The following is a 12,294-nucleotide window of genomic DNA, read 5'->3' as shown; positions in this document are numbered from 1 at the left end:
GGGCAGTGGCGGGAAAAGCCCCTGAGGCGAGAAAGGTCCCTGAGGGGAAAAAGCCCCTGATGGAGCGAAGCCCTTGAAGGGAAAAGGTCCTCGAAGGGAAAAGCCCCTGAGGCACCCCCGACTATGCCCCTGGTGGTCGCCGGTCCCCGGGCCGGGGGTGCAGAGCCGTCCTGCCCCCCTCAGTCATCACAGACCTGTCACTTGTTGCCCGCTAAAGACTGAAAGAGGAGTTTTAATTTCCCAAAATATTATTAAAAAAGTGATTCTGCCAAAAGGGACGTTATTGGAAAGATGAAATCTCGCTGCCGACAGTGCAGTTGCTGTAATATCAAGCTTTATCCCAATAAGAAAGCTTTTTGTGTTATATTAAGAGTGTTGGGCTTTTCTGCAGCGTGTTCAGAAGAATGTTACAAAATGCTGATTAATAACCTCTGCTTAAAATTATTCCAAAAAAGTCATTTAAGGTGACTGAATCTTGAAAATTTTTGCTGTATCATTTATGAGCATTGTAGCTGGGGAGTCATAAAGTCACTGCTTAAAAACACCCAAAACTTTATTCAAGCCTTTAAAATTCAGTAGCTATATTAGAAAAATTGTTTCCTTTAATGTTTTTATTACTTTTTCTTAATAATCCTTAACAGACTTCCTATCATTTTAACTAGCAATCCCTAACAAACTTCAACCATCTTAACAACAAATACTTAGTGGCTATGCTTAAAAAAAAAATAGAAAAACAACAGTTAATTTAAATTTTAAAATTTGTGAAATACTAGAATCACAAGGGTTAGACGAGGAATTAAGAGATTTAATTGGAGGCACACAACAACTGGATGCCAAAAGGAACTAAGGATGGGGTTTTTCACTGTGTTGGCTCCCTGTGATCTCTGCGAGTGCCAGGCAGGTGTGAACCCAGTGGTACAGGAACTCGGCTGGAGCACAGCCCTGCTGCCACACCGCCGCTCCAGGGACACCTGCAACAAAAAAAGAGCTGTAACTACAAGAGGGAAAGTCAAAACCATGAGCAGTGTTGCCCCAAAATCAAAGAGAGGTCATCCCATCAGCAGTGCTTTCCCTGAGTCCAGTAATTCCACCCTGCAGAATGGTGATGTTTTGAAAAGCACCGAGCATTATCGTGACAGTGACCTGTCAATCACAGAAGTGCTGACTTTTTATTATAATTTATTATTATAATTTATTATCATTTATTATTGTACAAAGTGCTCTGCTATATTTTAATGCTAAACTTTTGATAATCAAAAATACAATGAGAAAAGTGCTTTTTTTAATCCAAGTTCAGATTTAAGAGTAATATCATTCAAAGCTTTTACTAAGTGCTATTAAAAGTCACCACATAATCATGCCATAAAGGTTGCTCTGTCCATAGAATACAGGTTGTTTTGTGCTCTGTTCTATATTACAGCACAAATATATGGAACATATGTGTATTACCTGATGTTCATTTTAAAGGAATTCCTGTAACTGTGAGTTATACCTGCATTTCATCCTGGGAAACCAACCTTTCCTAGCATACTAGCAAATGGCCAAAGCTGTATTCTTTAATCTAGTTACATCTTTGTCCATAGCTGTAGGAACATCAGATGCTGTAGGCCTGCCTTGTTCTTTCCAGTGAATTAGTTTAATATATATGAGGAGAACACATGAAAAGGAACCATGACGGCCTCAAGTGTTTACTCTTTATCAGCAGGCAAGGTACTGTTGATAAATATCTCCAGCTAAATTAATAACTCTTGTCCAGGTTTGTTTTTTAACAGGCCTCTCAGATCATCAAGGGAGAGATCTCAACAAGAACAAGTAATTTCTCTTGCAGAGATATTGCAAATAATAATAATAATAATAGCCTCTTGAGTGCCCTGGCACCAAAAAAAGCCGATGTTTATTAAAGGAGAGAAAGACAGGCTGAAAACCAGCTCCTGTTTGTGGCCAGTGAGTACATTAAGCACTTGGCAGATGGTGTTTACAAAGAGGAGGGCTCACGCTGTCCTCCCACAGTCATGTTCCTGTTTGGAGCTGGGTCAGTCCCTAGGGCAGGGCACAGAGGTCTGAAGTAGATTTGCTTGCCAAAAGAACCATCATTCTTCATATGTCTTCACATATTACTTGCCAAAAGAACTCTCATTCTTCATATGTTTATCTGGAGGTGTACAATGAGATCACTTGTTCTGGAAGCTTTCAAAGCTGATCTGCTCCCCTTTCTTTAAGGCCGTGAATTTTGAGTCTAAAATTAACAGGTTGACTTCTAGTGACCAAAAAAGATTGCAGATATTTAGGAACCTTTATCTGTTGTTTAATCTCTTGTGAAATCAAAGTTAATTTGTGAAGTAAGGACCTTAAAAGTACTCAGCTGAAGGTGGCCACCGACACTATTTCTGAGCTGTGCCTGGGAACCTCACAAGGAGTTTATAATATTTACCAGTGATGCAGTCCAGCAGCTCTGCTTGAATTTGCACAGATGCAGCAGTTGGATCAAAGCAATAAATCTCCTGAATCAAATTGTCATCAAGTTTCTGCAATGCAAAGAACAGAAAGAGTCGGGTGGTGATGAAAAGGTTACAGAATCAAAGACGGCAGAGAGAAGCATACAGGAAATCTATAGGTAATGAATTATTTCACTGCCAATTCCCCCATGGCAAATTCCACTGAGTCTTCCTGAGGGAGTAATAATAGAAAACAAACTCTCAGCGATTTGAAGTCTCACCAGTTTACACTGACTCCAGTTCTCGATCTCCTCTGAGCCCTTCCAGTCTGGATGCAAAAGCAACAGCACAGCCTTAATTATGTCGTGGAGCAGAGCTGGGGGTTCTGCACAGCTCTTTACTCCAGCAAAGCTCTCGGCACCGAGTTTCCGGACACACTCGCGCAGGTCCTGCAGCATGAACCGCTGGAACAGAACCCCTGGGTGCCTCACCTTTGCCACCCGTTCTGCCTCTGCAATCAAAAACAACCCCCCCATGAAGTTGCTCAGAAACATCTGCTACTCAAGACTTACATTATTAACTGACGAGCTCTGCTCTCTTTGTGATTAACTCTTTGCCTCCTTGATTGATTTGTTTACAGCCCGAGTAGCCTACCAAGCTTCTAAAAACTGATATGTGCTTGAGAAGGGGACAACACAGGGGAAGCAGAGGTCCTGAGACCATAAAGGGTTCAGGCCTGCAGACAATTCTGTGACATTCAAATTCTTTTGCTCTTAGTCAGAGCAGTTCTGAGGAGGACGCACTAGATCCCTGAGGGTGACAAGGCACCTTGCTTCACACCTCTGATTTCAGCACAAAGTACCCTGTGAACCAGAGTTAAAATCTAACCATTCTGTTTAACTGTGCTCCACTAAGCTCTTAGGCTTACTCAGAAGTTGTTTACATATACCAAATATTTGTATTTGTCTTTCCATACTTGTAGGAAAGATACCTTAGATGTGATTTTACTGAGATTCCTAATTTCACTCCTAAAAAACCCTGTCTTGTCTCTGTATGCACAATACCCAGAACATAGGTTGGTTCTGTTTCCTCTAGAGACCTCCACAGGATCTCCAAGCAGGCAGCTTGGACCATCTTTAGCATTTTCTGCAGGTCTTTCTGTTCCTGAGGTGGTAATTTCTTGTGGTGTCCAATGCTGATATCAAATATGCCAAGAGCTTGTCCTGATAGGTCATGGAGAGGTACTGCAATGTGCTGTTCTCCACGGACAGCAGTGAGAGCAGCCTCTAAACTGTCTGTGCACCTAAACAGGTAATCCCTGAAATAAAATGTACTAGATTTTATCATTCTGGTTTCTTTTGGTCATTTTCTTAGCATATTTTAATAAGATGTCATTCATCTCTCACTGTTAAGGGTATTACATTACTAAATCATAGGTTATTTCCTTGAGCTGAAATATGCACAGCTCTAAGTGTCATTCCAGCCAAAGGAGAAAATAGCACTGGGAACACATATTGCTTAGCCAAGGTGACTGCTGAAAATCCTAAAGATTTAACAAACCTTGCTTTAAAAACAGTTTTCTGTTTATAAATGCAGTGACAATATAAATCCATAGAGCTTTATAAAAAGTAAAAACAGCTGCTGGAACAGCAAATAGCTGTTCAAGCAACTTTGACCACAGGGATGATATGCTTGAAAGACAAGTCTGTGAGGATCTTGACAGTGGAAGGAAACAGCCAGCTGAAGGAAATGAGACTAATGTGGCCATGAAAGGGGACAGATTAATCTATAGAGCAAAATGGTTCAGTGTAGGCTTTAATCCTACAAACCTTGGCAGCTCAGCTACTAAGTATTAAATCAGAAGTTGTTTTTGGAAGCCTAAACTCAAAGAGAAAATACCCCTCACCCCTTCACAGTTCAGTGTCACGTCTGTACGCACCAGGAGCCTTGACAGTGACAGAGCTACAGCCAGACACTGTCACAGGGTTGCACTGCCAGGGGCTTTGTGCAACATGGATCATGCCTGATGTAGGCTGAGTCTAAGAGCAGAGGGGACTATTCCTACTCTGGCCACTGGAGCCTACCTTAGCAGGTTTTCTTCTCTGAGGAGAAGAGCAGGAGAGCTATGGATTTCTTTTTGTCCTGTGTTATCTGTAGTGATCATCTCACACAGAGCCTGCCAGAGAGAAAAGAGAGGTTTAGCTGCATCCAAGAAAGGAACAGATATTTTGAAGTTTGGAGGGAGAGGAAATGGCTTATTTCTTATAGGAAACTCCTATGTCCATTCAAGGGGTGGTTTAAAGACATCTCCCAACAATGCTTGGTTTTATTCCCACACTGTATCACTCAAGATACATGAAGAATGTGCCCTGAACCTCCCTCAGCCAGACTATTTAATCCACCCCCAGGCTCCACACTGAGGAACACCCACAGACCTAGAGGCTTCCATTCTTTTTCCCATCCTTTCTCATGTCATGTTTGTGTCAGTGAGCCTTGGCACGTGAAAAGCACAGAGGGGAGTGAGTGACCTGGCTATCAGGAAGCTAACAAGGGAACAGTGCCGAGCCTGGAATGACAACAGAACACTGCCAACACAAACCATGCTTATCAGAGGAAGCAGCTGAATTATGGCTACAGCAGATGTCATACAGACTTTGGGATGACATGGGATAGGTCCTAAATATTGCATACACTTTTCTTCTTCTTAACTCGCTGGTACATGAAGTGACAAGCTTCCCAGGGCCTGAGTGCCTGCTGAACAACTGGAATCTGACCTGCACGGAGTGGGGGCTGCCTTTACAAGCTGCCTAATTGGGAATCAGCCACTTCCTGAGCTGTATTTACATCTTGGCTGCTGACATTGGTTCAGAACAAAGAGCTAATACATTAGCTGAAACGTTCTTTTTTCCCTATAAAGTACCATAACTTTGACATGCAGAGAATCCCCACAGAAGAGCATCTCCCTTTGTGGAGGTTCCAGACAGCAAAGCTATGGATGGATGGATGGGTGTGGGGTTTTGCTCTATTGGTTGCTATGCAGCAGTGAGCACTGAGGTAGGAGAATATTCCCTTTTCCCATGGAGAAGGTCTATACTAGCACTGCTCTTGAATTGTTTTACATGGGAAGATGGAAAGAATGAAGAAGGATCTCCTTTATAGAGGAAAACTTCCTTCTCTGCCTTTGTAGCCCTTTTGTTGCATGGGCAGGCACAAGAATCTTGGGCAGGCTTCAGTTTTAACAATAAAACCATTGGGAAAACACAGGCACTAGAGCTGGCACATCTTCCTTAAGCAGCCTTTCAGCCCCTGACAATTACAGACCTTTTCCCTGCAGTACCTTGTCTTTGGCAGGCTCCACCAGGTACATGGTGACGGTGTGGATGCTGGGTGTCCTGGGATACAACCAGCCCAGAGCATAAACAGCCATTTGTAGGACATTTTCCCGTGTGCAGATATGGTGGTAGGCTTTGCTGAATGCATGGGAAACTCCCTGTGAAAGCAGAATCCTCCATATGAGCCAGACAATTCCACAAGATTTGGGGGAAAAAAGCTGGGGAAGTGTTCGTGAAGCAAAATGGTTGTAAGAAGTTACTTTAATCTGAACTTGTAGAGCTGAAAAGTGACTGTGAAATGTCCTTTATCAAATAATGCTCTAAAGTTTCCCAGTACCAGGTCACAGCCAAGTGACTGGTAAGTCCTAAACTAGATTAGCCGGTTTTTAGTGGAAATAGCCAAATGGACTGGTAAGGCTGGCTTGCTGCGCTCCCTGCTGTCCAGATGATGCACCCACACTCAGGTTGATTCCAAAGAGCATCCCAAAGAAGTCCGGGCTGCTGTTGCTTACTGTTATTCCACCACGTAAAAAGTAAGGTTTCATGCCACTTTATGGAAATGAACACAAAAATGAGGTCTAGAGCTTCAAGAAATAAAAGCTGCTATCTTTGGGCTTTGCACAAAAAGACAGTTAATTTACCAGTCAGGAGAAGATTAAATAAATTCCTGATGAAGTGATAGCTCAGTTGGTTTCAGGGAAGACACTATTAAGGTGTCCTGCTCACACCACTTTCCCCCTATACTGCAGAAAGGGACCAATAGATCTTTTCTTAGTTGTACATCTTACGTTTACTCAGAACAAACATATAAAAATCACAAGTTTTTTGCAGATTGGACTAAGAAACTGCTTTCTGATGGTGCCCACCTGGTAGAAAATGATCTCATGGGTCAGAAAGATGGTTTTCTCACACTGGTCCCGAAGAGTGTCAAGTCCTAGAATGCCAAAGACTCTCCAGCGAGCATCATACAGGGGCAGCACCAGGAGGGAACCTTTCCTCTCCTCCACTGGGCGCTCAGAGTTCCAGAAATGGATATTTCCATGGAGCTGAACTCTTGGAACATGGATTGGCTTTCCTTCATCAACAGCTGCAAAGCTGAAAAATAAATTTATGAGGAGGTTTGTTGGGAGGAGCAGAAAGCCTTTAGTGAAACAGTAAATACTGCAGAGCTTTGATCTCTCCCTGCTTTTTGGCATCAGAGGAGGAAGGTGTGAGCTCTGCACTTTGACCACACCCAGCAATACCACATTTACCACTTGTATCCGAAAGATAGTGGTAATAAATAAGTCACTCTTCATCCTTAGGACATTTTAAAACATCAGCTAATGAATGGGATGAAAAGGAATACAGAAGCAAGCAGCAGTTACATTTAATAGGTTAGAAGCAGCAATATTTAAAGAGACAAGTATGTCTGGCTTTTGGAAATGACAAGTGAAGAGGCATGAAAGCTGTTTATAGCATAAACACTAGGGAGGGAAAGGCATTGTTCTAAAAAAATATCCTGTGGATATAAAATTGTGTATGGGAATTAATTTTTAAAGAAGGAAATGTAGGCCCAATGCCACAGACATTTGCTAAAGGATGAGATTCATTAGACTGTGAGCTAATATCCCCAAGGAAAGGAGTGAAATCCCAAACAGAGCAGTTCTAAGAAGACTGTGCAGAGTATAGGACATTTTTAGGATATTGGATCCTTCCACAACAGTCTCTCAGGAGGTTTCCTCTCTGGAGTACTCCATGACCCTCAGTTTCCAGTGCATCCCAAACACTGCCCAGTACCCCTACATTCCAAATAGTTTTGAGAAAAAGGAACAGTTTTTTGCAGCTTTTCTTACCTTATTCCTTTCATGTGTCTGTGAAGTGTCTGGTTCAGGACATGTGGAGCATCGTCCGCAGTACAGGCCACGTAGCGCAGGAGAACCTGGCCCTGGCCCTGCTCTGCTGGGAGCTGGTTCTCTTCCAAAAGGGCAATGTAGGCACTGATCTTCTTGTTACCGCCATGGGCTTCTGCATCCTAGCAACCAGATGTTTCCCATTACATTATGGACATTAGCACTGACCACTGCACTTATTTCATGTCCTTAGCACTTGTCTCTTTTGTGCTGAGGTGCTGCTCTGGGTCACTGAGTCTGGGTGTCACACACCCCCAGCGGGACGTGGCCGTGTCTGCCCAGAGCACTCTGTGACAAGCAAAAACACTCAGTATTTTGACTGGCAAGGAAAATGGATTTCTTGTTTCCTGCTCTTAATGGGGAGAAGTAAATAATATAAAAATAATCCCTTACTATAATCCCTAAGCAAAAGTCCTGTGGATTTCTTCCCTAATAGGAGATTTCTTTGGGAAAAAAAACACAAACGAGTGCCAGAGTTGCCACATTTACAAACCTAGACAATACTAGAAGAGCACTTCAGAGAGAAGTTTGGCTTTGAGGGGGGCTTTAATAGTGAGGACAAACAGCTAAAGTTGCAGCTGTAAGTTAAAAATGAAAATATTTCCACTACAAATTAACCATCTTTGTCCCAAACTGACTCTGGTGTGTTTCATTTCAGAAGCTCCAAAACTATAACTATGGATTTCCAGATCTGATCTGAGTCAGTTCTTCCAAACTGAGCTATAAGTTTTCATGAGATTCCTTCTGTATTGGCATAGCAAGGACAAGAATCCTTGCATTGCTGATCTATCAGTGACCCTTTCTGTGCATAACCACAGCCTCTCCTGAACATCAGCTAAGTACAGGAAAGCACAAGGAAACAGCCTCAGAGCAGCTTCCCAGGCGACCTGCGAGTTCCACTCAATTCCAGGGTTTGGAATCAGTGTCCTGACCAAACACAAGCACCTCCCTGGGATGCCCACCTGGGAGATGGCCTTAAACACTGCTTTGTACACCGATTCCATCCTTGCTCCGCCGGTCTCAGCCGCTTGCTGGATGTCCTGCAGCCATTTCCTCCTGGTTAAGCTTTGCAAGGACTCCCTATGACTTTGCTCCACACTTGTGGTCAGAAATCTCACCAAGTTATCAATAGATTCATCCTCGTTGCCAGTTAACTCAGAAGCAATTAATTCAAGGAAGGTCTGGAATACCTTTGGGGATACCATCTCCACTCTGCTGAGCTGGGGGTATTGGGAGCAAAGGTGTGCCTTTGCTAGTAGAAAAAAAAAAAACCAACAGAAAATAAGACAGACAATCTAGTTGATTAATGAGTTTTGCAGAATATTAATCAAACCCTAAACTGTCTTTGGATGGGGTGTTCTAGTCTATTGTTCTGGGTTTCTTTCAGCTATCTCCTAAATGGAAGTTGTCACAGTGACAGGTAATCTCCAGCTTCCACACTGGATTCCTCCTTTCCTCTGGACGCCTGCTTTCCCTCCTAGTGAGAAGGAACCCTGCACAGCACTGGTTTCTACCCAGGTGTTGGTCTGTCCGAGCTGTCCCAGCCCTGCGCAGGCTCTCCCCAGCCCCGGCTCTGGGCTCACGGGGGTGCTCTTGCACAGCCTGAGGAAGGTGCAGGCGCCTGCCTGGCTTCGGGATTCACGGGAGCTCTGTGACTAACGCTTCCATCATTTTTTCTGCATCCTGATTTCAAATCCTGTTGGACCCGAAGATGTCCCTGGTCATGGCAGGGGGCTGGACTAGATGACCTTTGAAGGTCCTTTCCAACCCAAACCATTCTATCATTATTATCACCGATTTCAGCTGTAGAAGTAGCAAGTACTAACTGGCCCAGTCATGGTGGAGCTGCCTGTTAATGCTGTCTTATCCAGCTCATCATCTAAAGAACATTCAGTATTCTTAATTTAATTTCTGATTTTCTGACAGAACTAGGATGGAGAATTTTTTTATGGTATAAAAATATTTGGATATTCACCTCCTCTTTCTTCTCTCTTTACAAAAAAGATGAAGAAAGAAATATGCATGAAGTTGAATGCAGTATGATCACTTCCTTCACTACTGAGCCACAGCATAATGCATAATTTTTCCCATTATATCTAATGTTACACTTTTCATTTACAAGGAAAATGAAATAATTCTACTCACTCTTCACTCTATTTCCATCCAGGAGCAATGCAACGTCTGTGAACCTTCCCCCCAGACCTGCTTGTTCCATGTCTTTGAGAGATTAGGTTGAAGCTGCTAGAAATAGTTTTATGTTGCTGGTATTGATTTTGCTATGCTCTCTTTCTATTTATTTGTCCTTTAGTTTATGAGCCCTTCATGGAAGGGACTATGTCCTTCCATATTTTCATAGTCTGTTCTGGCATGCTTTGAATACAAGAGAGCAGTAAAGTGCCAGTTTTTCCTGGCTGGACAGACAGTCATCAAACATGACAGGTTGGGGTGCTCCCCACCCCACCAGCTGCCTCCAGTGAGCTAAATGATAAACAGGTTTTGGTGCTTGCCAAAACAAGCCATTTTTAGTGATCTGCAGCAGAACAAGCAGCATGAAGATGAGCATGGAGATGAAAAAAACAGTCCTCTCCACCCAAGCACACATGCAGACATGTTCTTAATTGCTAACACAGTATTTCAGAACACCTTATACCCACTTGTTAATATGCATGAGGCTGCCAGACAGGTTCAGGTGAACCTGCAGTGCTTCTGTCTGACCCAAGTCTATTTTGTTAAGGACCAAATTTGCTAAGTTTATTCAGAGAAATGAACCAACAGAGAAGGGAGACTCGAAGTTGCTAATTCATGAGAGCTGTGTGACAGTGTGGATTACTATGAGCTATTTGAGAATCATGGGGAAAGCTGTTCTCTCCTATGAGGTACATTCCTGCAGCAAGCACAGTAAAATGTATCTATTAAAAATAGCTGGATAACACAGATGGACTAGACTAAAAGTGCAAACATGTCCTCAGGCTTTAGTGTGTTTTTTCACTGCCATATCACATGCATACATTGCATATTACAGCTGAAATAAGTGTTCAACACATCCCAATGCCATGAAAGCACTGAGCTACTTCTCTGCCTGGGAGTCTTGCACAGAAGGAGGAGATGGAGCTGTGCATTAACAAACAGGTCTGGGTAACTGTTCCTTTTCATTTTACAGCTCATATCATGTATGCTTATGACTGCTTGCAAAACCAAACTGGTGCTTGCCAGCAACCTCACTAGCACCGTCATTGAATGGTTGAAGGTCTCCTGGGTTGTTCTCCCAGAGCAGAGCTGTCTCCTTACCCTTCATCAAGGCCTCTTTTTTCATGCCTCCCATGAATTTGCTCAGAACAGCATCCACCTCTTCCAGGTCCAGAAACCCATGTCCATTGCTGTCCCACTTTTCAAAAAGTGCCTCCAAAAGCAGTTTCCGTTGGGCCGCCCGAGCCATGTGGTGAACCTGCAACAGAGGAACAGCTGGTCTTGGGTAACTCCTGGGTAACTCCTGGACACTGATGCTGGGTGTCTACACAGTGTGGGCACTGCAGTGCTGTGCCACTCACATCATTCCTATGGACCAGGCCAAATCTGTACATACACGGCTCAGACCTGCAGATGAATCATTAAACCTGGGAGATACTTAGAAACACTAAACACAGGTGACAGTTCAGTTTACCAGGCTGGACCAGCACTGCAGAGAGTTATTTCACAGGGAACAAATGAAGCCTGTGCTGGATTTAAGGTAAGGTCAACTGAGGTAAATGCAAGTTTCCCAGAATACAAATGTCTCCCTAGCAAGAACTAACCACAGCCTTGTCAGTGACACCCAGAGATGTGACAGTTTGTATTTCTGTACATTGTTATTTTGCTGGTGCTGCCCTGAAGTGTGTGGGCTACAAGCAAATGCATGTACCATTTGTCCTCTAAACCCAGCACAGAGGGATAACTGGCTGGAGTGGAATCCTCTCAAAGGCCAAAATACTGGCAGTGTGTGCTGTGTTCAGTGAGGACTGGAGAGCCGTCAGATCCAATATCTCATTCAAATTAGGTCAGCAGCACAGAGGGAAACCAGAAAGAGGTCTGAGGAAAACACAGCTAGAAAGATCCACAGAGAGACACACAACAGACCTGAAGTGATATGGGGCACCCTGATGCTGTGCAGGAGGAAGGGGAATTTTTTTTTCAACACATGGCAAGAGCACCTTGTAACTTAAGCACAGAGAAGCACATGCACACTAACATCCAGCCATGCACACAGCAGACCCAAACACACTTGTTTTAAAGTCCTCCCCAAACATCCACAACCTCCTGTGTACATGCCAGTGCAGTAGGTCAGAGATCAGGTTCTTGGCTATTATAAAGGTGAATAAGCAGAATGGAATGTTTTGGGCTCTTTCACAATTAACTATCAACTGTTGTCTCACTGAGTCCGGCTCTAGGACAGACAGCCAGCCTCTTACAGGATGAGTCTGTCATCACTTCCAGAGCTGAGGGCTAGGGAGGGAGCATCTGTATGAAAACAAAGGGGTCAAAGGTTTCCTGAAGAAATAGGGGATGCAAGACTGCAAGCAGAGAACTCTGCCAGTGTGAGATTAACAGTTGACTTTGTAAGTGTCTGTAGGCATTTGCTTGGTTTTTGTTTGGACACGG

General features: G+C 43.5%; 1 protein-coding gene across 7 annotated transcripts in view; it reads right to left on the bottom strand.

Moving 5' to 3' along the window:
* Positions 1 to 194: 194 nt before the first annotated feature.
* The window catches only part of EFCAB5 (EF-hand calcium binding domain 5), a 37,865-nt gene continuing 25,765 nt past the window's right edge, over positions 195 to 12,294 (bottom strand). For 6 of the 7 annotated variants that reach the window (XM_051809864.1, XM_051809862.1, XM_051809867.1 and 3 more), the window contains 10 exons: positions 10,948 to 11,104; positions 8,622 to 8,911; positions 7,603 to 7,781; positions 6,634 to 6,862; positions 5,773 to 5,925; positions 4,520 to 4,611; positions 3,500 to 3,753; positions 2,717 to 2,946; positions 2,432 to 2,525; positions 195 to 971 (listed from right to left, as the gene is read on the bottom strand). In XM_051809864.1, the coding sequence (XP_051665824.1) occupies positions 844 to 971; positions 2,432 to 2,525; positions 2,717 to 2,946; positions 3,500 to 3,753; positions 4,520 to 4,611; positions 5,773 to 5,925; positions 6,634 to 6,862; positions 7,603 to 7,781; positions 8,622 to 8,911; positions 10,948 to 11,104 (1,806 nt within the window). In that variant the 3' untranslated portion in view covers positions 195 to 843. Of the gene's footprint in view, positions 972 to 2,431; positions 2,526 to 2,716; positions 2,947 to 3,499; positions 3,754 to 4,519; positions 4,612 to 5,772; positions 5,926 to 6,633; positions 6,863 to 7,602; positions 7,782 to 8,621; positions 8,912 to 10,947; positions 11,105 to 12,294 lie in introns of those variants that run through there. The other variant, XR_007908091.1, reaches the window with a different exon arrangement.

Source organism: Manacus candei, unplaced genomic scaffold (assembly GCF_025592945.1).
Source record: "Manacus candei isolate 608988 ecotype Guabito, Panama unplaced genomic scaffold, ASM2559294v1 h1tg000076l, whole genome shotgun sequence".
NCBI classification, from domain to species: Eukaryota; Metazoa; Chordata; class Aves; order Passeriformes; family Pipridae; genus Manacus; species Manacus candei.
The sequence above is the reverse complement of the archived record's forward strand: the minus strand, read 5'-3'. Positions and strand labels throughout refer to the sequence as shown.